This window comes from Dermacentor andersoni, chromosome 10, assembly GCF_023375885.2.
Source record: "Dermacentor andersoni chromosome 10, qqDerAnde1_hic_scaffold, whole genome shotgun sequence".
Lineage (NCBI taxonomy): Eukaryota > Metazoa > Arthropoda > Arachnida > Ixodida > Ixodidae > Dermacentor > Dermacentor andersoni.
Window position 1 is genome coordinate 43,998,774 of NC_092823.1, and position 27,228 is coordinate 44,026,001.

Consider the following 27,228-nt stretch of genomic DNA (forward strand, 5'->3'; position numbering starts at 1 on the left):
AAAAACAAAAAAAGATTTCGAATGTAGGTCGATCCATAGACTTTCAGAAAAAAACGAGAAACATTAAACACTGATGATGACACCTTTAGTTATGGTGAGCTCGGCTATGCAGAATCTCGCTGCATAGTCGACGCCACGAGCGACATCCTCATCGGAGCTGCTACGAAAGAAGTCATGGTCGTCGGACGTTTCGCAGGAATGCTCGGCCCGCCAAAACGACGTCGTCCTCGGTGGCAACGCGTGCGTTGGATACACAGCATTTCTCAAAGCGCCAATCTGTATATAATCTCCAGCCTTACTTTACGGCGTGTGCAACGAAGGAACTCCGTTAACCCTGTACTACGACTAGCTTTGTTCACAAAGTAGGTCCGGATTCCTTGGCCACGAATAAAGGTAGATAGCTAATTTCGGGTAACGTTTCCGAAAAAAGGAAAAACAAGGAAATAGGTCAACCTATGTTCGAATAAATACGGTATGTGTCGGAGCAACGTAGCGGCCGTATTACTGGGGCGTCCGAACACGCTGCCGGACGCGATACCTGCTTCTGTAGAACCGGCGCAGAATACACAGAGCACTAAGTTCTTATATATAGTAACGCACAAGAATGAACTCTAATCTAGAGAAGGAATTTCATCGGGTAGGTTGAAGGGCGTTTTAACAGCCAGCAGTGGCATAATTGGACCTCCAGAAATTCGAAAGTGTTTGAGAACTCTCTCGTACAGCTTCGCTGTCTCTGATGTACGAGTTGCTCGCATCTTCCCGTGCACATATGCGACGCTTTTATTATTTTTTTTAAAGCCATAGCTTTCTCTGGCTCTTGGCGTTGTAACTAATACTAACATACTTGCAAAGCGATTACGGCCTTAAGCTGCCTTCGTGTCTCATACGTATACAGACCCTTTTTCAGGGCGATTCCGTGGGCGCCGCCATGTTTGATCACGTGGTGACGCGTCCATTGCTTACCTCAGCTGCCGCATTCGCTCTCCGTGTTTACAATAGATTGCATGACGCCCCAGAGCGGCTCGGCAAACCTCTGTTTCGGTGGATATAGTAGACGGTGACTGGGTGGACGACACTAAGCGTTCCCCAAAGCTTCAAAGGATATATAAGCACTTTCGGAGCTCCTTACGCCTTGTCCAAACGACGTATACTCTGCACGTACCATAAGCGGTGTTATAAATGTATTCAAAGCTGTCCAATGTTTCCGCTCATGGATTAAATCTGGATCACTGTGTTTTGGTCTTTGTTCTTTATTTGTAAAACACTTTGAAGCAACGGTGTGTAATGATTCTGACTCTAAAATTCCTGGATGTGACCGCGTTATTTCTTTATTTTCTGCCTAATCGCCTACGGGTTTGCTCAGTTGCGATACATTTGTTCTTGCTGCGCGTAGGGCTTGGGATGTAGATGTTCCGCACTTTGTAATAGCTTGTATCAATACGTATTATTGCTAGCCACTTGTTTATTCTGACAGCCTTCACGAAACGGTCAGCTTCAAGCATTATTCCGCTGTCGGTGCACAGTCGCCATCACCGATGTTTCGGCGCATTGCTTTAAGTATGGGCCCATTCACTTACTTGTGATAAGTGGGCGATAGAGTGTGGGGTAAGTTTGCGCGCGAGTTGGAGTCGATGTGTGCAGATTACGTGGGAGAAACATACTATGCCAGGAAGCATCGCTGCTCCCTTTGCCACTCCATGTGGAACGAGTGGTACTGCACTTTTACCGACGTTCCGGGCTTGAAGTCTTTTCTTTGGAGGTTAGCGGTGCAGCGCTGGTGGAGGAGTTAATTTTCTTTTTACCCTCGAGAAAAACCGTGCGTTGCGAAGGGTGGCCGGCAACACAGGCCACCCTGTGGTTTGTAGCGCGGTCCGCGAACTTGGACACACAGATCCATGCCATTCTTTAATATGCCTGTATATATGTTGTGCGGCCAATTACTGCACATGTCTTCTATCTACCACTCAACATTTCGGTGCATGGATGGAGCACAGTGCACTAGCGAACATCCAGTTTCAGTTCCGACAGCTGATCGCGAAGAAGCTGAGCAGAAGCGGCAACGGTTTCGTATTTGTGCGGTTTCGCCGAGGCAGCAAGTAGCGCGCCGCCGAAAGCGTGATCTCTTTCCACTGGAGCAAACTACTCCGCGATATTGAGCTTCAGATTCCGAATCGACAACGTGGGGTCTCGAGCGCTCTATGGAATAAAGGACACAGTAGTGGAAACAAAGGGACATTTATTCTACCTTCGTACAACAGTGACAGCTAGCCGACAGACAACGAGTGTGAAATGCCGATGGAATACGCTGAGGAATTGAGGAAGTTCGGCTCGTCGCGCAAGAATAGCGAGCGGATAAGGTCGCCCCATGCCCGGACACCACTGCTTAACTTCGGAACTATCTTACACATTGTTCGCTAAAGTCCCGGTCAGTTTAAGTCGTCTGAACTATTCTTACACTTTGTTTGCTAAGGTCCTCAATCCTTTGTTGTGGCTCATTTCCAGCATTCCTGAAGAGGACTGTTTAAGGCGTTTGTGGGTGCAGTCGCGTGAACGGAGACGTGTTCGAACGATCGGGAAGGCTTCCGCGTGTCAGTTTCTCAAAACACAGACGAACTTGCACTCACTCACTCACTCCGCCACGGAGTGCCGTACGGCAACTAGTGAACTACTTCGTTTTGCGCCCGTGTCCACGACGTCAGCAAGTGCTAGCACCGGAACGCTCGCGCCATCTATCGCGCTAGTGCGCAAGTACACCGGCGTCCGCCACCGATATTGTGGGGAAGCTGCACTCCGGGAGGCGCGAGAGCCGCTGGGAGAAAACAACAGGGTAGTGAGAGAGTCGAGCGTCCCCAGGGAGTATTTATTTCGCAACCGAAACTGAAGGCACACTTATGCGGCGCCCACGCGTGCGCCTTATTATGACGTACGCTATGCCAATAATGATTTAGGACTGTCTGTGCATTTGGTAACATAGCGTTTTCAGATTGTGGTGTATACGCTTACATAAGGTGCAAGGGTTCGTGGGTGGTTATGCAATGACTCATAATCACTGTGGTGTACTCATATTACGAAGTGTTCGCGGGTTGCGGTATATACAACGTACCCTCAAGGAGTATGAAATGCACATTGGAAGTGTTTTTTGTTGCACATATGGGCACTCCTGGCAAATTTTGGCCGTTGGCGTCGCAGTCGCCGTGACCTGACCTGTGTTTAGAAAAAGTTTACTTCAGCAAGAGACGATACGAACCGAGTTGCAATCCCGGCGCAATTCCACCAGGACGATAACATATACGAAGTACGAAGCGTTGAACTTTCCCAAGTATTACGTGTATGTATGCTATACAATTTATGCCGTGTATTTAGGGTAGATGTTTCACTATTCAACCGCCCAACTTGCCCAGGCAAGGTCTTATGATCTTAACGGACTATTTATCAGAATTTCTAGAATTTCAGCGCGCTAACAAATATCACGTAACATTTCATTCACAGCGCATGCCTTCTATCTTATATTTAGTTTAAAAATTTACGAAACAATATTACTGACCATAATCTGAAACTGATATGATTTCACAGGCACAGTTCTTTATGGGCAGCGCTTTGGCGCCTGTGCGTCGCCATTACAGGCTTTGCGCGCGTGTTAAAAATGTTTGAGGGTGCCATAAATTTCGGCGCTCCCGCGTATGTCGTATCCGCGTATAATCATACCCGTGTATAGTTAGTTATAGTTACTTAGAATTTCGCTCGAGCAGTTCAAGCGCAGCTCTAAACTATCGTTGTCTGTGATACGCCGCGAAACTGCCATATTTTTTTAACGTTAAATGAACGTTAACAACTTTACACCCCCCCCCTCCCCCAACTGAAAAATAATATGTACTGGTGAGCGCCTGAGCACCCTCAATAACTTGGTATTAGGGATGTACGAATAATAAAATTTTCAGTATTGATACATTAATACATTATGTAATATAATAAAGGGAAAATCAAACGTCCAATAATATAGATCGGAATCGGACGTCAGCACGATTGAGGAGCTTTTAAATGAGGAACATCTGCTTTCACTTTTCTGGTGCACTTTCACGACGGCACTAGGAAACACCATGCGATAGATAGATAGATTACTAGATCGATGCACGCACAACGGTGCGTTCTTTGAAAGAGAGAACTGTGATACAAGAGCTAGAAATTTTCTTAAAGGAATGCAGACTCGGTGAGACTGGCCAAACAATAAATCGAGACACCAAATTCGCGCATAGGCGGCCTAAAAAGCAAGTCATTCACATTGACTGGCTGAAAATTTTTAGTTATCCTTTATAATTAGTTACTAATTATTAATTATTAGAAGTTATCTGCCCGGTGCGCCACAACCGCGGTACTCCAGCGGCAGAATAATTCCGAGCGGTCCACGCTTCCACGCTTCCGCCTTCCTCGAGACTCCAGTAAGCGTTCGAGAGAGACCCCTACCAAACTCATTGTAGAACTACTGTTGCGTTTCTATTGAGATTTTGTTGACCTCCATTGACTCGCTGTTGAGATGCAATTGAATATCGAACTTGAAGAATTCTCGAATCAAATATGATTCGAATAGAAGGAACTACAGTCGATTCATATTCGAAAGTTCGCAGACCCCTACTTACTATACGACAGCTGTTTCTACGACCCACTTTTTGTATACACAGGATGTGGACGCTTCGTGACACATTAATTGCCCTCCGTTCCTCCGATCGCCGGGGCTGCCACACGCGTTCGCCAGCAGAAATGCGCTCAGCAAAGCTCAGCCCTCTTGTATATTTTAATGTTATTGGGATTATTTGGGAACTTCCCATCAGGTTGCGGTGTGTCTGTATGTATGTGTGCGTCTATGTGAATTACAAAAGTCATGAGGGAGGTCAATCACTCACAGGGGACCCTGATCACGAGAAGGAAATCTGCAGAAGAATAGAATAATGGGTTGCAGTGCATACAGCAGCAATTACGAAATCCTGAGTGAGCAAAATGAGGACAAGGTGAAAGCAGGAGCCAACGTTTCGACAAGGGGACTTGTCTTTTTAAAGGCGACATATGCTGAGGCGACGTATAAAGCATATGTCGCCTTGCAAAAGCCAAGTCCACTTGTCGAAACGTTGGTCCCGGCTGTCACCTTGTTCTCGTTTTGCTCGTAGTCTTGAATTTCCGTCTCCCGCCTTCCCCGTACTTTCCCTCAATTCCCGAGTGGGAGCCTACCACTGTAGTCGAAAAGCGTGCAGTCATTCTACCGATGCTAACATATGGGCCAGAAACTTGGAGGTTAACAAATTTATTAAGAAGCCCAACAACAAGTTAAGAACCGGGCAAAGAACGACGGAAGGAAAAATGTTGGGCGTAACGTTAAGACACTGAGGGTGTTCTAGCTCTAGTTGACACTAACAAAAAAAATTACGAAAATCTCATGCACAGAGGAAATCTAAGTTGTGTGAAACAATTTGCGAGTAGCTGGCTATGGCGTCAACCCCACACGGCGGTGCATTCGACCAACTCCTTGACTCTCTCGAAGAGTTCGAGCAGGCGCTCATTGCGAAGCTAGGACACGCCGAGGGTCAGAAAGAGCGTCTTGCTATAGCTGCTCTATGTCACTGCGAACACGTTCCTCATCCTCTGGGCCCAATAAGCACCCCACTAGTAAGCCATCCTAGAGCTGCTCATGTAAACCCCCGAGGAACTCAAAGCGCCATTTGACGCACTTTTCCACGAAGCTGCGCCCCTACATATAAGAGCCACTTTGTTAGCATCGAATGCCGAGGTCGTCGATCCAAGTTGCCGTAATTACACTGCCATCGCGGAGTTGGGCGCGGCGTTGTCTTACTCTGTGTGCAGAATGAAAGAGCCGGCAGGCATTGACGCTCGACTAAACGGCCTGGCAAATACGAGAAGGGCAGTGAAAGTCCAGCGCGAGCGTGGGGAGGAACAGTGAGGTGGCACGTTGATGCCCGGCGATCGGAAGTCAACGCTCGTGAGAAACCTGCTTTTGAATTGCAAGTTCATGAGGAGGCAACCACCAGCCGGTGTTCCACTGCCTATACGTGGCCGGAACTTCTTGCAAGCGTCGCGTCGGGCGGGAATCAGCGACGAGACTCGGATGACGAAGCTCGAATGACGGCGATGCGGCGAGCATGACGGCATCGAGAACTCGAGCTACCCGGCAGCTCAAGTTGGTAGGTACCGCCTGCACCGCGGCGTAGGAGGCTACACATGCAGGGTGTCCCAGCTAACTTTAGCCCGAGTTTAAAAATATGCGAATGCCACGTAGGTGGACAGAACAAAGGAAAATGTTGTTTGTCGTCGCTTGGAGATACTCAGATTACTTCTTTTTTTTTTGCATTCCGCGTAATTACATTAGCCTTTATTTTGTAATCAACTTCTCAAATATTATAATTAGATTATAAGTTTCAATGAGAAAATTGTGAAGCAACGTGGAAAACTCCCCACAAAGCTTTCTGTTGCTCAGTACGTGCTACATAAAAGTGTTTTTTCGGGCGTGAAAGAAGCCCACGAATACAAGCAGGGTGCCTCGAGCGGCTAGTCGAGCGGCAATATTGCGTGCATCTGCGGGCTCCTTTCACGCTCAGGAAAGCACCTATACGTAGCGCGTACTGAGCAGCAGAAAGCTGTAGCTGTAGTTTTTCATACTGCTCTGTAATTTTCTCATGAATCTTTTCATGTAGTGCTAATATTGGAGATGTCGATTAATTAATTAAGACCAATTATCTAATTAGACGGAATGAAAAAAAATGAGTATCTGCAAGCGACGGCAAACAACATTACCTTGGTTCTGTCCAGCTACGTGACATCCGAATATTTTTAAACTCTGGCTAAAGTTAGCTGGGTGCTCTGGCTAAAGTTAGCTCAACGTGCCTGAAGTTGGCAAAGAATGCTTCACATTAAAAAATCGTGCAGATCCCACGCACCGTGGGAATGGACGTTATGCGAAGAATCTTGCAGGCAGCTGGCTATGCAGAATCGTTTGGGGTTCCGCAAAGCGCGTTATACTATGTTGACCAATGTGTTTGTGTGAATCTAGTACTCGTGTGTTTGACGCGAGCACATTGAAACAGAATTAACGCGAATGCGTGTGTGTGACGGCAGCAGTGAGACGACGACGACCACCACCGTAACGAACATTGCCCGATTTCTACGAACGATCGAATTCATTATAGTGAATTAATTTCAGTCAACATGGCGGTGCGAGACTCGTATAAGAAACGCAGAAACTAAAAGCCCGATGACGGCAGCGCTTGGTGTCACTTGTGGGGCGCAAACGAGCCACTTGACGACGACACTGTTAACACAACCGGAAGCCCGTGCTCTTTAATCGACACTTTCACTGGGCGATGAGGAAAGGGCGCGCGGCGAGCCTTTCCTCCTCTCTGGTTTGCACGAGCCGGCGTGGTGCATGCCTGAGTGGGTTGCCATCGCGAGCTGCGGATCGATTCGGAGATGTTCAAGCTCGTTCTCCGTGAGATTTACGTGATGTCAGTTCATAGGAGGGTAGTTGGAGAACCACTGTATGACCTTTCGGTGCAGCGCTAACCATGGTATGCGGAAGCGCAAGTTTGTGCTGGCTGCGCAAGCATGCGGCGTGGCGCGTGTACGTGCTGCGAACTGTTTTGAGGGCATCGGTTTCCACTCGACGAAGAGCAGCGACGTCTGTGAAGTGAAAGCGTGAATTGAAAGGTCTTCTCACTATCTGATCGCTTGGCGAAGGAACTGAAACGCAAGAGACCTCGTTTACGGCCAACCTAATGCGACCACGGACCATATAAGCGCCAGTCATTATAAAAGATTTGCGTCAGCCGCTGGCGTCGTTCTCAGGCATTTCAGGTTTAGCAGACCTACTGTATGCGACCGATGGCGTTGTTCGACACAGCGAACACTGCGGCTGGCAAGCCAGAATGTTGTATGGACCCTTTTCGCGAAGCAATTCCCTCTAGAGAAACGAGATGGCGACTTCGGCAGTGCGCCGCACGTTGCCTCAGCTAAAGCGCACGAATACGAAACCATGCATTACCTCTTCTGCCCTGCTTCTGTGCGATCAGCTGCGGGAAACGAAACTGAGCTTTCGCTGGCGCACTGTGTTCCATTCATGCTGCTAAATATGGAGCGGTGAAGTGAAGACGTGTGCAGTAATTGGATGCGAAAATTGTGACTGACATATTAAGGAATCGAATGCATCTGTGTGTTCAAGTTCACGGACCACTGATACATAAGGACTGCCTGTGTTGCAGGCTCTTCGCGATGCACGGCTTCCTTCGAGGATAAAAAAATGTTCACTTATCCGCCGGAGTTGTCGCGCTGACCTCCAGGGACTTCAACCTCGGAACGTCTACACGAGTGAGTAGTGCTCGTTATACGGTGACAAATGGAGTAGCGCCACTTCTTCGCACATAGTAACTTTATCGCACGCAATCTCCACACATCCACCCCAACTCACACGCAAACATAGGCCCACACTATCACCAACGTGTCTAGAGTAAGCGAACGGGCACACGCTTTAATCAATGCGCCCAAGCATGGGTGACAGCGACTACAACGACCGCACACTGATGTTCGAAGCTGAACGTTTCGTAACGTTCCACACAGTAAGCGAGTGACTCGCGATAATACGCATTTGCTACAAGCTATTACAACGTACCGAACATCTATGTTGTAAATCTTGTGCCCAGCAACAACAAATATATCCCAACTAAGCCCACCCGCGAGAGATTAGGCAGAAGATAAACCATCGTATAGTGAGCGCCCGCGGAACCTTACTGAGTCAGAAACGTGGCAAGCCGCTGCTGAAAAGTATTTGCCAAGTAAAGAATGCAGAGCTAAACTGTACTGGTTCAATTCACAAGCGAAAAGTTAGGATAGCTTGGAATGCATTTTTAGCCCCGCTTTAATTACAAGCTCCGTGTGCACTGCTCGCGCCGTTTGATCAAAGCGTAATGAGCTCTAAAAGCCCTTACATGTCCTTTGAAGCTGTAGATAAACCTTCGCGTGTCGTCCACCCAGTCGCCGCTTACGATATACGCCGAAACAGAGGTTTGCAGAGCCGCATCGGCGTCATATACATCCGTTGTAAACACAGATGCAACGGGGGCAGCTGAGGCAAGCAATGGACGCGTCACCACGTGACCAAACATGGCAGCGCCCACGGCAACACCCTGAAAAGGGTCAGTAGGCTCCGTAGTCTAGTTCGCGGCTACTCTGGCGCCACCTATCGCAGCAACGCGACAGTATACTGGGAAGGTGGCTCTGCGGCTCGGCCGGCTCGACGCGCATTCCTTCAGGCGCACTGCACTTCGTGTCAGCCTCGGTTGATGTCATTTTGCTTTGTTAATTAGCCCTCCCCCTTTTTTCGGATACGTCTTGCGATAGTGCAATGGCATGCGCTTCATGGGTAAGCGTCGGATTTGACGGTGGTGCAAGAAAGAACAAGTGAAACCGGCGACACTGCTGCGTAAGAGACTGTCACAAGCACGAAGCCCGGCATAAATCTGTACACGTTTCCCGGCAGGCATTGCGAACTAGAACGGCGAAAGAAATGGATCGCAGCTGTGAGGAGAGTAAAGTCAGCTTCTTCCATCACACTTGTGAGAAGGGATTGTTTCGTAAATCGTGCTACACATGCGCGTTTTGCAGCTCGTTTTGCGACACCAGCGGTCTTGGCCGGGACAGCTGTTCAGCATTTAAGTGGCATTTGTCACGACTGTGCTGATTTGACGATTCCCTACCGTAGCCTTAGCATTCGGTAGGATCAGGATTACACTGGCGTGTGCGATGAGCAATATTTTATGCCGAGGAGGCGGAGGAATAAACTTTATTTGTGCACAGCAGATATGAGACCTAGCTCTCTACCTAGATGACGGTCTCGAGCCCTTGGGCCCTGGCGGCATCTTCGGCCTGCTTGATTGCCCTGAGTTGGTCTTCCGGTGCACAACTGAGCAACGCGGTCTCTCACTGCTCTCTGGTCTTGCTTATTTTGTTCAGTGTGGGTGCCCGAGGACAACCCCAAACCATATGTTGTAAGTCCACCCTTTCTTGACAAAATCTACATCTGTCTGCGTAAAGGTCCGGGTAGTAGCGGTGGTAGGCCACCGGGTTCGGATATGTATCTGTTTGTAAGAGGCGCCACGTCGTCGCTTGCCGTCTACTCAGCGAGGAGTGTGCCGGGGCGGAATGGGCCCTTCCCAATTTATAGTGTTTGGTGATCTCGTTAAAGCTGGTCATCCGGTCTCTCTCCGTTCCCAGTACTTGTTGCGTGTCAGCGAGGAAGCTTCATTTTATGCTGGCGAGTGCTGATTTACGACCCTCGTTTCAGCCGCTGGAGTCAGTGGCACCGTTTCACGTGGTGCGATTTTTCTTGCGAATTTACATTTCCTAAATCGCATCGGAAAAGCGGAGTGCATATGGAAGCAAACGAATTCGCAAGCGAAATCGAACCTTGTGGAAAGGGCATAATGAACCTCGATGATTGCACATGACGTAAAACGAGCATTTGCGTCAGACATATTAAGATCGCTTGTAATCGCATGTTCCAGCGCTGCAGACGGCTTCGAATGAGTCCGAACTGACTCAACCAGGATATGCTCCAAGCATTTCGTCAACGGAGAAAAAGGCACCATCGAAAGTCATCCCAGCTACAACGTACCCCACGCTTTTTCCGGACGTTTACAAAGTGCGGCAAGTTGACGAGAATAATCTCACGAATAATAAGACCCGAATAATGAGGGCTCGTTTGTCTCACTTGCCACGCGAAGCCGACTCGTAGTTGTGCCGATTATGTCGGCAAGTAAGTCCTGCTTCTGTCTTAAGCTGGGAGCCATGATAGAAGGTTTACAACTGCTTCCAAACCGCAAAAAGTTTTCGTTTGGCGGCTTGCCAGAAGACGACGAAGCACCCAGAACGTTGCAGAGCACCGCGGTGACGCACAGTCACTTTCAATCAAGATGGCGCCCGATCCGGACCAATTTTTTTCAATTGCGATCAAGCATGGTCGCTGCTACCCGGTTCAACAATCCGAATCGAGTTAGTTCAGCTCACTCGGCATGACGGTGCTGACGACAGCCTACGATCGCGATCGTCAAGCTCGAACTCGATGCGCGGATCGCGATCGACTGAATGCAGACATCGCGACCCAAAGTGACCGTGCAGCTGTGTTCGGTCGAGATCGAGCTGCATGGCGATCTAAAGTACCGATTAAATGAAACGTCGCGGCGTACAACGGCGCCGGTGCGAAACAAGGCATGCATCGCCACCAGTGAGGCGTCGATTAAAAAATCGGTCAAGCTATTAAAAGCGTAAGGTTTTCACGGTGCCAATTTAGTCGCTTCCATTTTAGTGCCACAGTAGACTTTACTCACATGCACGATGACTTCATGCAGTTGTTTTCCGGCTGCGAATGGCACTTGGCGTGAACGTCCAGGCCGTCCATTTCTTTCACGGAGAGAACAAGCGAAGTGGCGTACAGCCTGTCCCCGCTGGTTCACGCAGCAGCATGAAAGAACTCTCCCTATTCCTTTAATAGGCCTACACTCTGAGACAGAGGTCTGCCACAGAAGAATAATCGTCATCTGCCTTGCTTGCGTTTCCTTTCTTGAAAACGCCACGCCCGCTACTTTCCTGTCGGGAATGTTATGTCATGCTGATAACGCGCATATGCTGTTCGTTGCTGGGAAGTACCGGGCTCGCAGCGTTAAAGAAAGGAAATGCGGACAAGGCAGATGACGTTTATTGTTGTGTGGCAAGATACAACCCAAAAGGTGTAATTTTCTTTTAGAGTGTAAACCCCGCCAAAAGTATTTGCGACATCACCGAGGGCCATGCTTGCACCTCCACGTACAAAAAAAAAAAAAAAAAATGCGGATCACGGATACATGCGTGGCTCTCGGAGACATGTGCACGTATAGGTTAAGTTTCGCGCTCTTCCCGCCTTCCGATGGATGGATGGATGGGTGGATGGATGTTATGAGCGTCCCCTTTGAAACGGGGCGGTGGGTTGCGCCACCAAGCTCTTGCTATTGTACTGCCTAATGTCCTACCTAGGCTAAACAACCGTTTATAGATCCTTTTCAGTTCGGCATCTCCTCGCGGCACCCGCAGCGATTATGCGGCCCGCTTCTGTACCAGCCACCGCGGCGCTGCTGTCGAAGTTTGCGCCAAGGCAGCGCGTCGTCTGCTACAGGCGCATAGCATTCCGTTGTGCTTTCGCACGGCGCTTAACTGAAGGCATTGCTCACGCTTCACGGCGTCATTGTCTGCGCTGTACAAACCCACCTTCCCAGTGTCGCGCCATCTCGCCACAGGTGGCGCAGAGCAGCGCGGCACCACCGCTGCTGCTCAGCGGCGCTGCCTGGTGACTGGACGGAGCCTACGTATTTCGATTTCTCGGGCTAGCAATAGAGAGTTTTAGAATAGGGGCCCCAAACGTTTTGGGGCCCCAAAGAAATAGCGTCGAAGCCACTGCGCATGCGCGAGACGCAAACTGCGTTTGGGTTTTGCGTTGGGAACGCTATTTCACCGATTTAGCGGGAGCTCAAATAGCGTTCCCAAAAGCTTTGCGTCAACAAACATGGCGGCACCCATCGAAGCGACGGCTCTAACCTAGCACCAAACTGGGTTCGATTCGCGGTAATGCGTGAAGTTCGCAAGCTAGGAGAAGTGACTGCAGTTATCGCTTTCTCTCAACTAGCGTGTGTTATGAAGATTGATTCATTAGACGCCGCTGATTCCGAATTCGAGTGTGGATTTTATGGCTCGTAGGCCTAACACGGCTAAGCTTGGCTGGTGAAGGCACGTAAAGTTGGTTTTGTTGCTCCAAACTAAGCACAACTAATTGTTTGCTGCTTGAAGAATAACCTCTAACTTGTAATTAAACGCGAATACACGCAAGTCAAAATTACTATTCATATTATAAGATGGTATATTTTATTTAGTTATTTTTAATCGTTTTTCTTAGACGCCGTAGTGGCGCTGTCAGCGCAAGACGCTATCTGCAAACGCAACGCCCTATTCTAAAACTCTTCACTCCTGCGTGCCCCAACGCTAACACCCGCAAAGCTCTTTGGGGCCCCTAAATATTGGGGCCCCTATTCTAAAACTCCCTAATGTCCGCCTCTACGAACAATACAACTCGAAGACAAGAATTATTCTACCACAGGCGATCCTTAAAGGGACACTAAAGCGAAAAATGATTTCTTCTGCATCAGTAATTTACCTTTCTCTGACACCAAAAACACCACTCTTAAGGCGCCGATACACTCCGACGTAACGCGCGCGCGCGCGCGCGCGCTCGTCATGGCGACGTTACGTTGGCGAAAACACGACCCTCTACAGTCCGGCGGCACCTGGCGCCGACGCGACCGGCGGCATTCGGCGCGCTCGGACGTCGTCCGGCGCCGAATGCAACAGACTGCATTTCGCGCCGACCGCGCCGAGCAAGTTAGCGCCTAGCGCCCTCTCTCGTCGAGGTAGAGACTCACTACTCGGCAGGCTGAGCCAGAACGAGATGGCCTTTTCGCAAGAAAGCGTGTCCGACCTGTGCGGCTACAAAATCGAAAGGGTTCTGGACGTCGTCCAGCAACACCCGTGTGTCTACGACACCAAAAGAATGGACTACTGGGATGCGGAGCGGGAAGACAACGCGCGGGAGCAGATAGATACGCATGTACTCTGGCCTCTCAACAGGAGCGTCAACGCTACGCACGTGTGTGAATACGTCTCTGGATATGCTATTCATTCAGCGCCTGTTTGTTTGTCTTGTTTTCCCTGTTTCAGTCGAAGAGTGCCTGAAACTATGGAAGCGGCTGGGGGACCGCTATGCTCGTGAACTGAAAGCTGTTGGAGCGACGAAAAGGAGTGGCAGCGGCTACGTGTCTGTGTTATGTAGAGAGACCTGTTCCTCTTTCGACGCAGACCACGCGACACACGGTCCGATTCGGTGTCCGACGCACCGGAACGGCAGCCGGAATCGAGGTGTTTTGCCGTGCCGAAGCGCCGGATCGGACGTCCGGCGTGCGACAAACCGGGCAGATTTTCATCGTCTGACGCGTCCGACAACCGCACCGTCGTTTGGCCGCAGCCAATGACAGCGTGGCTAGCATGTGACGTTCTCTGACGTTCCCTCCACGGAGGCGGCGCTGGCTGGCCGGTTTCTCGCAGTCTTTTTTTTTTTTTTTTCCTTGCCTGCTGCAGTTTGTTTCCGACACGAAATAGTTACCAGTCCAGTAAAATTATCTCGAACGTGTGCCTGTTATGCAAAGCAGCGCCTAATACACTAGCACCAAGCTACTGGCGAGATCGGGAGCCGTGACGCGAGGGCATTTCGCGGGCAGACAGCACACACCGACCGTCTGAGCGAGGCTGCTCGCTTCGCTTGCACGTTTGCCCTTCGCAACGACTGCGTCGAGTAAACCAATTGTATTTAATTACGGGCGACCTAAATGTAAACTGTTAATTGTTTTGGCAAAAATAAGCGCTCTTTGAAGAGCTCGCGTTGGATCGCTAGCGCCGTCGGCCGCAGCGTCCGCCTAGCTAGGCCTACCGGCCGTATCACTGGTTGTTGGCGGAGCCGTCAGTAGACAACGCGCCGTTGTGAAGTGTTCCGTCACTCGCAGGGGCATAATTTTATTGACAGTATTCGCGTAAAGCGAAGCAGTGTTGTGCAGAGTTGTTTGTATTGTGTTTCTCGATGTGGATATGAAGTGAAGCTGGGGGGCTGTATCTGGGCGGAGCTTACTCGCCGCTCAATCTTTCGGATGAACGCACCGTGTGCCCCGAATCGTCGTATGCCGCATGCCGGTGCATGTGGCGCCGCACGTCGGATCGTACGCCGAATCGTACCGTGTGTCTCCTGCTTAATTTCGTCTTGCGGAATGTGTCTGCATCCGTGCCATCGCCGAGCAACAGTCCGGTCCGCGGTCGCAATCGCTACCGACAGAGAAAGCGCGCGAAAGATTTGTTTCGATGTTCCACGACAGGCGCCACGGAGCGGCGCGGTGTTCTGCGCATGCGCTACTCCAGCTGCGGCAGGGGCGCGGCGTTGTACTGTATGGGGACGGATTTACGCCTGACGCGGCGTAGCCGACCTGGCGTGATGTAGCACAACCACTGCGCGCGCGCGCGCCGGGTCACGTCGAAGTGTATTGGCGCCTTTACCACGATAAGACGCTAGGTAAGCCAGTAAAAGCGCAAGGACGAAAGACGGGTGGCGACGCCTCCTTGAAGTTCCCGCATCTGGTAGCTGTGACGTCATGGATTTTGATGGCATCTTCTAGGGCCTACTTAACAATATAGCGGTACAGATTTACTACATTGTGTTCTAAAGGAGCCGAATATTAAACATGGCAAGTTGCGGTAACCTTTACTCAGCCAATGCGGCCCTAATGCGAAAACATACTTTGGAATCCCAGACGTCACACTGACGTACCGGCATAGGGGTTTCGGCGCGAAATTCAAATACTGATACTTCGACCTTCATTGCCTCATCTAATAATCAAACTATTATTTGGAAATGACTGCCTGCAGGGTTCTCAAACAATGCTTTATTATATAGTCTCAACTGATTTATTGTTTCGATTCAGTGTCCCTTTAGAAATTCCATAAAACAAAAATTATCCCCCTGTATGCTGTGGCAACTATAGCTGCACTCACCGTCAGGAGCACTACAGTCGGTGCCGCGCGACTAAACTAAGTGCAGTGATTACAAGATTAAACAGATTGCATACTTCGTGTGACTCAATATGATGCACAAATATTTGCTTTTGAACTCTTTATTTCAGCGTGCTGACAAAGAGATGAAAGCATGCACACAGAAACATGCCAAAGCACTTGACAGCAGCGACATGCACGTGGCCTGAGGGCAGTGTCACAACATGGTGGTTGCACCAATGTTGCCATAGAAAACGGTTAAAGACATAGATCCCCACATTTGACACATATTTGGACGCCTTTTTGACATATGTTATTACGACTCAGAACGCACAAATACACATAAGATGATGTCAATAAGTCAGCCAAGAATACATGAGGTCATCATAAGAAACATTTTCATGGAGACATGACAAAAAGATTCACCAACATGAACCGGAAGGCAAATGTGATAACGAAATGATATACGGGTATGGAAATTGACCAGCTTTCAAGTGACATTTGAGACAAGACAAAAACAGTAGCCCAGGACATTACTTCCAGAGGGTTTTCCTAAATGTCACGCACATCCGATATATGTATGCATGTCAGAAGTTTGGGATTGGTTTGGAGGCATAAAGCACCGTCTACCGATGTCACTCAGCACTGTCTGAAATGCAAAGCGAACGTGACTCATCAGTTAAGAATACGATGTCATCTGTTTAGGAGCTTCCAACCGAAGAGAAATGGTTGTGTATATGTGGCACTTATAAAACTCATAAAGTGAAGAACGATGTACAGAAAAACAGACATGACAGACTTCTTCATTCTTAGGTCAACACAGAGGCACTTCAACGCTTCAAGAAATGTTATGAGCCATGAAACACTAAGACTGTCCAGTGAAGTATACTTAAGAGTCCCTCACCAGGTATGGTCGTTTTAAACAGACGCGCGTAGTTTATACAACGCTCGCTGACGATCGTGTGTGCAAAGTATTACACCGCTGCGTGCCCTCTGCGAAAACAGCTGAGATTTCAAACCAAACGCCGCGCGCCTTTCTTATCGAGGGAGCTTCGACCTCAGCCGGAGTGGAGGTCAGACGCACAAGTGTGCCTACGTAATTCGCATTGCTGAAACGTCACTCGCCGCGACACACGACTTCGAGAATTATTCAAAGCTAAAGCACCTATACGTTGGTCCTGTTGCTTCACAAGATGATTTAAAGTTTAGATAACGAACAGAATTTACAAGCCGAATGCCTGCGAGTCTTTTTTCTTTACCATGTTCCGTAGCAAGAAGGACGTCCTACCGTTTCCTCTGCTTGTTCCGACGTCGTGCAGTCGCGCGTGCAGAAAACGAAACTACTTGCAATCGTGTGTGCACTATAGGGGATCCACTTCAATGCAGCGCAGAAGCAACCATACAACCGCGCGGTTGTCCTCATGCACAGCGCGCAAAATCGTGCACAGAGCGAATGGAGCCAAACGCAACGGCTAGTTCGCGCGCGAGACCGTCACCGGAAGTGCACTGCGCAGCAGAAACGCAAGAGAAAAAAAAAGAAGGGCGGGGTCCGTGACGTGTGAGTGACGCGAGCTTCCGGGTACGATATGGGAGAACGTAGGGAGGAGAGAGAAAGCGTGATTGCAGAGAGGAAGAGGTGGGGAAAAAATTTCGCTTCCGGAGGCTAGACGGAGCAAGTGGAGAGACATTGTCGTGTTGGCAGTGAAGCTCGCCTCCTGAAATCATGGAATGACGACACTTCAAATATTTCTACATCTGCCGTTAACGAACCACTTTGAAAAATTCTTGCGACAGAACGCTCCCTGGAGGGTACGTAAAGACTTCCAGTACATAAGCAAAATTTGCTCTCGGGCCTGGTGAGGGGTCCTTTAATAGAGGACTAGTACGTCCATCATAGTACATAAAGATGTATGAATCTGAGACATGCACGGCGATTGACTTTTATGCCCTAAATTTTCAGAACTTATACGATGGTTGTACACGTAACTTATAACAAGTGCCGGCCTTTTTCATAACTAAATAAACTACAGTTATTCCAGAGCTCCCTCTCATGATAAGTTCATATGCTCCTTCATCTAGAGCAGAAAAAATAATCTCCGTAGTAGCATATAATCTACGATGGGATAAAAGCCCTGAACAAAGCCTGCCCTAAGAATGGGAGCACACCAGAAGTGCCAAATAAAATAGATCATAGTTATCCGTCTCCAGCAACACTTACACCAAAAGAAAAAAAAATATGAGTGCGCTATGAAAAAAAAAGGGAATAACAGATCTGTCACAATTTCAGGAAACGCCAAGGGCCTTAAACAGAGTGAAAATAAACAAGCCATTATTACCGCACCAATATTCATTGTGCGTAATGCATGACTTCCAAAGAAAGTGGATATTTCATTAAAGAGTGCCTACGTCAGCAATAACACCTTAATTTCCCAGCACAAGGCTCTCAAGAAAACAAACGTTAAAACTCTTTCAAGACTAGATAACAATAGAAGCGTTCACCTTCCATACATTTCCATTGTTCTAGTATGCAAATGTTCACTTCAACAGACTGCTTTCCACATCAGCACAACAATGCTGATAAAATGCATTATCACCTCTGAGCAATCAGAAATTGGGCGAAATATTGAAAAACGATAAATGAGGTTCAGTGAAATGTCCCGATAAAAAAAAAAAACTTATGCTTCATACTGCGACAAATCTCATGTCCTAACGGTTCAAACACAGACCGATTTCTTGACACAGTTTATCCTCCCCAGCCAAAAAGGCGAAGAAAAATAGCCCACACAAGCATTTAAAAACAATACAAAAGAATACAGAGCCCATCACCTAGAAAGGACACAGTTTCTAAAATTCTCAGCCGCCATGCTATATAACTTCACCGGTAAGGAATCCGTATTATGCACACATACTAGCAAAGTTGATGTTGTATACTGAAAGCGCTTCAGTGCTAGTTGCACCACACGTAGCATGTGTTCCTGGTGACTAGCAAATATTCACTGTCTAATATGAAGTTAGCCTAGCTGTTTCAGCAACCATCACACCAAGCTATAAGCATGCTGTTACACCCATCAAACATTAATGCTCTCAGCATTAGTGCAACCCCTCCGACCGGGAGATGGGAAACACATTACATACGGGCAGGCAGCAATAACATCCTGGCTGACGTTCCTGAGTATACGCTCATTGAGAGCCACAAATGTTCACCAACCTTAAGTCAGACAACACGCACAATGATGTTGCCGAAACTCAGCAGTGATGATGCAGAGCTAACAAGCAAGCTGAACTATAAAAAAAGGCATAAAAGAGAGCTTAACAAATACACTGAGCAGATGCTGTGATACCCCTAGGGATTAACGCACTTGGAGTTCCTTGATGTTCGTAGCATGCTGACAAGAAATTCTACCAAGCTTCAAGTGAAACATGGATAAAAGTACCACCTACACAATTTGCCCTCACATTTGCACTTCACAGCAATACATTGCCTCCTTTCACTTGTGTGCATGCAAAATCACAGCAATTCTCTCACAATAGAAGCACTTGCTGCCTTTCTACACAGCCTTTCACACTCAAGGCACATCATAAACTTCATAACAGAGCAAATAACAATAAGAAACTTTTCGTCATTGCAATTCTGTTCCCCTATATAGACATGTCATTCAACAGATACTTTAACAGATCAGCTGAGACATTAATAAGACAGCTGCGGCCTTACCAAAGTAAAGAACAAAGAGAACACTGGCACACTGGCATGATGGACATTGAGAATGAAAGAGCAAAATCCATGCTTAAGCGACCAACCTTAAATATGACAAGAAACAATTTTAAAAACTTTGATGAAGACTGACAGCCTAACGTAAACAGCAGCTGCGTTCGTAGCGTTTACTTCTATCCAGTTTCTTATTTAGCAATTGGTTATTAAAGCTTCCCTGGATGTCTCATAAATGTTCAGAAGACAGAAATAATTCTTGCTGCAGTCAGGGTGATCTGTTATAGCATGGTACTCATTACATTAGACAGTTTTAGCAGAGTGTCGCTTATACTCCGCTTACATTCCCGCGCACCAGTGGCTGCATGAACTGCATTGATTTAACTTATTTAACAAGCGTGTCTCCCAGAGACACCATCGACGCGCTCTCAGCTTGGCTATAATACGACAAAGAAACCAAGTAGACACAGCCTCATGCTCTGCTCAATTGGTTTTTTAGCAGGACATGGGCAGCCTTCTACATTCTGCTGCCAGAAAGAGTGTTGCGTGAGCATGCATTAGTACTCCCACTGGCGTTTTGCTGAGCAGCTGTGTGCACATTATTAGGATGCACTGGTCCGAGTGGGGCAGACTGCTAGCACTTTTCTAAAGCTGTCTATTAACAATGTTGATAATGGTGTTGCGTAGCAAACAAGAAGATGACGCACAAAGCACTTGACGAAAAAAGGCAAGAAATGTCACACATATTTGATAGTGTACATCCCTGAAAATCTTGGAAGGGAGATAAATCATTTATCTAACAGAAACAAAAGAACTGGCCCTTGTAGAGTGAATGTAAGAAAACAGATCGAACGTGAGATTAGCGAGTAATTTCATCAGTCCTCGAAATTCTGTTCTGTCAACCCTATATGATTTCCCATTGTTGAGAGGCCATAGGAAACACATTTTGGGGAGCTTGCTCAAACAGTCACAGAATATGGAAACGGGTAGCCTCAGTGAAAGCTTGCATGTGCACTCATTTCTTCATGTTTCACAGGCTATCCTCATGCATCCCAGAAAAAATAGTACCTAGAACTTGCTTTTATGGGTGTTACAAGTGTCTGGTACATTGATTTCCGACTCGTGAACTGTAAGTAGCAGCAGAAAGACTAAATGGCTTGTATACTCTGTTTTGGAAAAGCTCCTGACCTGAGGTGCTATTATGAAACATAGAAACAGCAAGCGCATTCTTGTAAAACAAGCAAAGAGTCCTTTAACCTCGTTTATTTAGAGCAGCTATAGCCTGTCACATTTCTAATGTTTAGGCAGTACAGCCACTATATAATTAGGAGTGGACTTCTGAAGTTGACCTCACACAGCAAGAACTATAACCAGTGCCATTACAAATAGGTGAGCGGTCAGCTTCCCCCCCCCTCTTACAAAAGAAAGCAAGAAAGCTGACCCTGACACACTTGGCCAGACAACGTAATGGCTGGCAGGCAATTATTCCTCCCCCACTTTTCCTTCCTTCTTACCTCTAAGCACATCTGATGCCTCTGTCTCTACCCTAAAGACTGCACTACATGTGACCTTGGTTATCATTCAGATCTGTAACACCGCAGCACTCAGCATGATTATTTTGTTTCACATGTAAACTTTTCTAATAGTGCACTCTGGGTACATAACAAGAAAATATGTTTGACACACTAGGACAACAAAAATGTGGTGGCAGATGGCACAGACAGGTTTGTAGTATTGGACTTAATGAACCAAGTAGCACAAGTTCAATGCATGCAGCAGCAATAAAACACATATCATAATTAGTGTTTACAGCAGTGGATGCTTCATAAAGAAATAGTAACATGAAATAAACTAAAAAATTGTAGCGAACAGCCCCGAATTCCAGCAATAGTCTCACCAGAAAGCTATGTCGCTGTTTCGTATACTTATGAACACAAATAATGTTAGAGAAAAGTTGCAACTTAATCGATTACAATCGTGATCTTCGTATTCCTCAATCTTCCTACACAGGTGATGGTCTTCTAGTCATCTTTAACATTATCACCAGATATCATGAGAGCTGCTATTGCAGAATCATGCAGCCGGGGGATAACACTTAAACTTCTTTGGATTGTATATTCACATCGACTGTGCTGCAAAAAGAGTGTCAGAATACGAAATAAAGATGCTAGGTAATGTTTCATGCTCTTACACCTTACTCAACGAACCTACCACAGGTAACAAAGTATGCATAGGTAGATAAGTGCTCATACAAGAGAATTTTCACTGCTGTTGTTGAAAATACCCCAACTCAAATGCAGGCATCATCAAAATTGAGCAGGCCTCTATTTCGTGTGCGTAGGCAGCCTAGCACGATGTATAAAAATTATAATTTGAAGTTCTGGCATAATCAGGAAACCTGCACAGGGCTTTGGAGATAGTGCTCTTTGTTAACTTTTGACTTAATTGCAGCACAAGTATGAAGAAGCCTTGTGCGAACCGACACACACTTTAGAAGCAACTTTCATTTGTAGTCTCGTGCTCCTTCATTCAGACTTGGTGCCTGTGTAGGCAGCGCGGCTGTTGCACAGTTGTGTGGCCTTGCGTTTCAGTTCTCAGAGATTTGCGGCCACTGTCGGAACAACAGTCACAGCTGTGCTCACGCTGTGAACTGTAAAAAAAACGCAGCATCACCCAGAGGTGTTTACACATATAGGTAGTAGCTCCGATGCCACGTTTTCGTAGCCCACGCAGCGGGAAGACAAAGAAAACATTTCGATGCACAGGGATTGGTACTCAAGGGCCGATTGCGCAGGACCTCGAATTGCATCCTTTAGGTCCAGAGAGCAACAGGCATGAGAGCCTCCTTGGTGCCGGATGCCGGTGTAAGGCTCTCCTCGGCAAGAAAATCCATGGGCATGTCAACCAGGTGACCTCTGACCTCGCACAGTTCAGCGCGGGCCTGGTCCGGGTCAGTCTCAGCGAGACCGGGAATGGCCGTGAACTCCCGCAGACCCGCGAATGTACGCACGCTATCCGATGGGATGCAGCGGAATACCTGTGTATAAAGAAGTCGGCACGCACATGCATCGATACTTAAAAGTACACTAAAAGTAGATATTAATAAAGCCTCGCTTGTACACAAAATGGAGCACTCGTGAGCAGGGTTGGGTTGCCGCTGCCGCTATGAAAGCACTGTACTGGCTTTGATGACAGGTCCCCTTCATATTTGGTAACAGCCACTGAGACACAAATTTATTTGTCTCATCACAAAATTAAAAAAAAGACAGTTTGGAGAGAGAGAGATGCAAATGAGAGTAAGGCAGGGAGGTTAATCAGACTTCAAACCTCCGACATCTTTATTGCTCTTCCCAGGTAGCTCTTTACACAACTCAGTAGGTGCTGTTTGCACAGTGTGGCGCCACCTCTGGTTGGACCCCTGTATCAACGCCAGAAGTACGTAAGCATCCAGCAGAGTATGAGCTTCGAGATCACTGGCACAGTGCAGGCACTCTACGTGGGAAACCTATTTCGTAGCGCGCAGTTTGAATTGTGGAAGATTTACGCGGCTCATTCAGTCCCATTTATTGTTTCAATAAGTCACGCATTCTGCCTTAAAAGGACCCTGAACCACTTTTCATCGAGGTGGAGATATGTATCTGAAGCGAAAATAGGCCATTTCAGAAATACTTTCCCGCAAAAAGTACATTGATGCATTCAGCATAAGCGGAGTTACTGGCAATCAAACACATCATCTGTGCTCCCATTCTTCGGTGGCTTGCACTGCGAAGGCTACGGTGCAGTGGGGCATGTCCGCAACGCTCCGCCTTCTAATTTTCACCGTGGCGCGCATTTGGAAATTTCATTTTGAATGTTAACCTAGACGGCACGACTTCCGCCTTTGGTGCCTACGACGCACTTACCATCTGCCAAACGCGGTTGCCCTTAGGAAGCCGCAGTGCGCTTAGCCAGTGGTTTCGTGGCGGCACCCCACGGCGGCCGCGGTATCTACACTATGTAGCCGACCGCAGCTTGAAGTCGGCTATCGGTCAATAGGAGTCGTCTGAGGAATGACAAAATAGTACGTCCAGAAGAGAGTGAGGACAGGGCTTTCTGTTGGAAAGAAAGCGTTTGAGAGAAAGGAGACTTGGCGATCCGCTTGCGAGTTCCACGCACCGCGTACCACAGCAAAAGTTGGCCGAGATGTTCGCAGCAGCGTATGCTACCCGCAGACTATGTTATTTCGCCAAGCCAGAGGGGTGGTTCAGGGCCCCTTTAAGCAGATTCGGCCAAGCTTGCTTATAGTTTACGCTGCATGGCTAACTATGTGAACAAAAAAACATCTCCCGGCATAATATTTCTTTAGGTTTCTAGAAATGTATTCTAACATCATATGCTAATTCAATGTTACATACAGGTATTCCATAGTGTATAAAAATGTACGTACGTGTTAAACAATGCACTGCCAATCTACACAAGGCATACTTCATTTTGGAGTTGAAATCCGAGGAAAAACATGAAAAAAAAAAAACAATATGCACTGTCGCATGAATTAAAATATATTTCCATGGGTCTTACAAAGGAATCTGATGAAATAATTGCATAGCTATTGCAGCAGTAATTGTATTGATTGCAGCCAATACGCGTCGTTTAAGGTTGTGCATTGTTGGGCCAGTTCATTGAGGGAGCAGTTGCGCGTTACTGAAACCATTTAAGTTACTGCGTGACTTAAACTTCAAACACTGGGCCTGCGACCGCCTTCGTGCCCCGTTGACAGTTGGGTCTTTCGCTGGGAAGCCGGCGCACCTTAGCTACAAAATCCGGGCCCTCACCTTCTCGAAGATCTGCGCGTTCCGGCGCGCCGTGGTCCTCCAGACGCCGTCGTAGAACGAGGAGGCCACGGGGTCCCTGATGTCGATACCGTTGGCGCCGCCGTCGCCCTCCAGCAGGCCGAGGTGCTCGCGGAACAGCGTGCGACGCAGCGCCCCGGCGAACCGTCCCGCCGAGTAGGGGCAACCGTCCATGACGCTCTTCTCGCGGTCCGTGTCGTGCACGACCACGGCCAGCTCGCTGTCGCGCCTGCCCAGGAGGCTGCGGTCGTTGATGTTCGCCGAGCCGATGATGGTCACCTCGTCGTCCACGATCATCATCTTGCTGTGCACGTACACCAGCTCCTGGGTCTGCGAGGCGCGAACGAGAGCGAACGTGGGCGGTCGGGGCTGAGCACAACCGCGTTGGCACCGACACGTCGGCAGGCCATAGCTGCATCCTCCCACGATCAACCACACAGCGTTTACGTGTACAGAACAAGTCTCGCCCGACGAGTGCGGAGCCAGCGCAGATGAGGATGGGGCGCTATAGAATGCTGGCTGATCCGTTTTCCTTCTATCACCCTCCACGCGAAGCGCGAACCGTAGGCTTGAACTCGCTAAAGGCGACGGCCTCTCGATCTATCGTTGGCCATCGAATCACAGAAGCATTGGAGCAGTCTTCTTTAACACTGTAGCAAAATGTACGTAACGTGTAGAAAACGATCCAATGAACACGCCAAGCAAATACTGTTCCGCTACATGCGGCAGGGAGGCTAGGCTCTCGTATAAAAGGTCACCCACTCTAACCTGCGGTTTTCAAATCTGTCTCTGTTACGTCCCGCCTATGATGTCATACACCCGCGCGACAACCCATAGACGCCAGCCAGTGGGCCATTGTTCATCACCAAGGGCTACCTCCTCGCACACGCAGGCACATTCCTCCAATCTCCCAACCAACATATAAGCGCAAAACATTTAACGCGTCACGCCATTCTTGGCAACGCTCCTTCGTCACTATCGGGAATATCTGTCAGAGGCTAGCTTTGTACAGCGTCACCGTAAGTGCACCGCGGAACCTCAGCCGACAGAAAACGCTCTGTTGAGGAGGAATGGGGAAAGTAAACGTTGAGCATTTTCTACCTCCGTTATTATTAGGTGCTCTTCAAAAATTTCTGCAGGAATGTATTCCTCGGAAGGCATCACATTCGCTGCAGTGCGTTTTCAGTTCTTAAGGAAAGACGCCGGGAGGCACCCCTTTAAGGCAATGCAACGCCCTAGTGCATATGATCCCGGTTTACGCATCAATACGGTGCTCTACTACTTTCGTGTAAACGATGATATGGTGCTCCAACAAGACGCCCAATAGCTGTGAGCTCGAACAGTATAACTATACCGACGATGATAAGGATGTCAGTAGAAGCCATGGATAATGAATGGCAAAGACACCATTAGCGTCCTTGAAATCCACTCGAATTCCGCTGAGCGTTCGTGGCAATTTTTTAAAATTACTATGACAATAATTATCAGTGATATACACCTGCATTTCTTTAAAAAAGAGCACCTAAAACACGAAGCAAGTTTCTACAAGAATGCGACACACCAGGAAGAAGAGTGGCGTGACGTGCAGCGACTCGCGTGCTGAAGCGGCGAGAGGACGTGAGCCATGGCGTCACAGCTTCCTACAGCATGCGCGCCTCGCCACATCACCACTAACACTAATTTGCACTACTCCACATCCAATTACATAAGGTTACAACCGCGACCGACCATGCGTTGAAGAATCATGTGCTGACGCGTTGAAGGCCTGGATCATGCTCGGATCAACGCAAGGAAACCTAACAATTAAAATAGCAGGGTGTGCTGCAGTGCTGGCATGTTCAGCGACCATTTGCTTAGACAAACAGGCGTAAACGGTTCACGTATTTTTTTGGGGGGGGGGCTAATCAAGTTGGGCAGTTGCAAGAAATGTTCGTTCACTCCCCGCCGAACAGTAGCATCGGGCGAAAATACTCAGTGCACGAGCGCGTGCCTTATAACGTGGCAGGGGTGCAGTGAGACCAGACGTGACATTAATCTCGACTGTGTCAGCTTCACGCTACAATTTTGATGATTCACTAATCGAATTAACGTCACACAGTAACACAGAGGCGATGAGGGAAACCGTAGGGAGCGCTTCACGCGTTTTGATAATTTGAGGTTGTGTGTATAACCTGCACCCAAAGCGCGGTATATGCGAGCGCTCGCGCATTGCTGCCCAGGCCGCGCGCAGCCGCCGCGTCCGGGAATGGATCGCGGAAACCGTGGTCACTAAGTCACCGCCGCAGGTCTCGAACATATTTACGCATACGTGGCGGGCATGTCTTCGTATACATCGCCAAGGGCCTTCCTGAAAACCTGTTACATATTCTGAGTGGCCCTCCGGACAAGAACTTGGGTGCAAAACAACGGCCACATTATTGCTATACTACTACTACTACTACTACTACTACTAAAATAATAATAATAAAAATATTATGACTGTAACTACATGATACAATTGCGCGCTCTTCCTGACGTAAACAAATGCAACATCTGCTGAAAATCAATCTATATTACGTTTTTTTGCCACAACAATCGCTTCCGGTGCATGCAGCCAGCAAAAGCATAGCCTTCGAGAACTGTCTCCGTTACTGGGAGGGAGCCGCGACTGGCGTGTCGATTAGGGCACCACCGATTGCTTAGATCAGCTTCACAATGAAAGCCGACCGTTCCTGATAGTAAACTCTTGCGCGAAGCGGCCTTTGTGTATGCGCGTATTTGCAACAGCATGGGCGGGCAGGAACGTCAATGTGGTGGCAAGAGGGTTGACAGTGGGCTTGTTGGTAAAAATTACACGACACGGCAAAAAGCGCAAACATGGAACAAAGACTATAAACGGACAACACATCCCTTTTTTTTCACATCGGTTCTGTTTCTATCCTGCGCTGTATAGCAGTAAACATTAGTTGAAAGTAAGTGTCCGTGCTTAATATTTCCAACTTTTGTCTCGCGTTAGCGCTGTTTACCGTATAATGTGGGGAGGGGGCGGGA

The 27,228-nt window shown here is 48.1% G+C and overlaps 1 protein-coding gene across 4 annotated transcripts in view; it reads right to left on the minus strand.

Annotated features, from left to right (window-relative positions):
* Window positions 1–15,769: 15,769 nt before the first annotated feature.
* Window positions 15,770–27,228, minus strand: part of Pld (Phospholipase D) — a 170,928-nt gene continuing 159,469 nt past the window's right edge. For all 4 annotated transcript variants that reach the window (XM_050194512.3, XM_055062215.2, XM_050194514.3 and 1 more), the window contains 2 exons: window positions 24,181–24,528; window positions 15,770–22,406 (listed from right to left, as the gene is read on the minus strand). In XM_050194512.3, coding sequence (XP_050050469.2) covers window positions 22,182–22,406; window positions 24,181–24,528 — 573 coding nt within the window. In that variant the 3' untranslated portion in view covers window positions 15,770–22,181. The remainder of the gene's footprint in view (window positions 22,407–24,180; window positions 24,529–27,228) is intronic.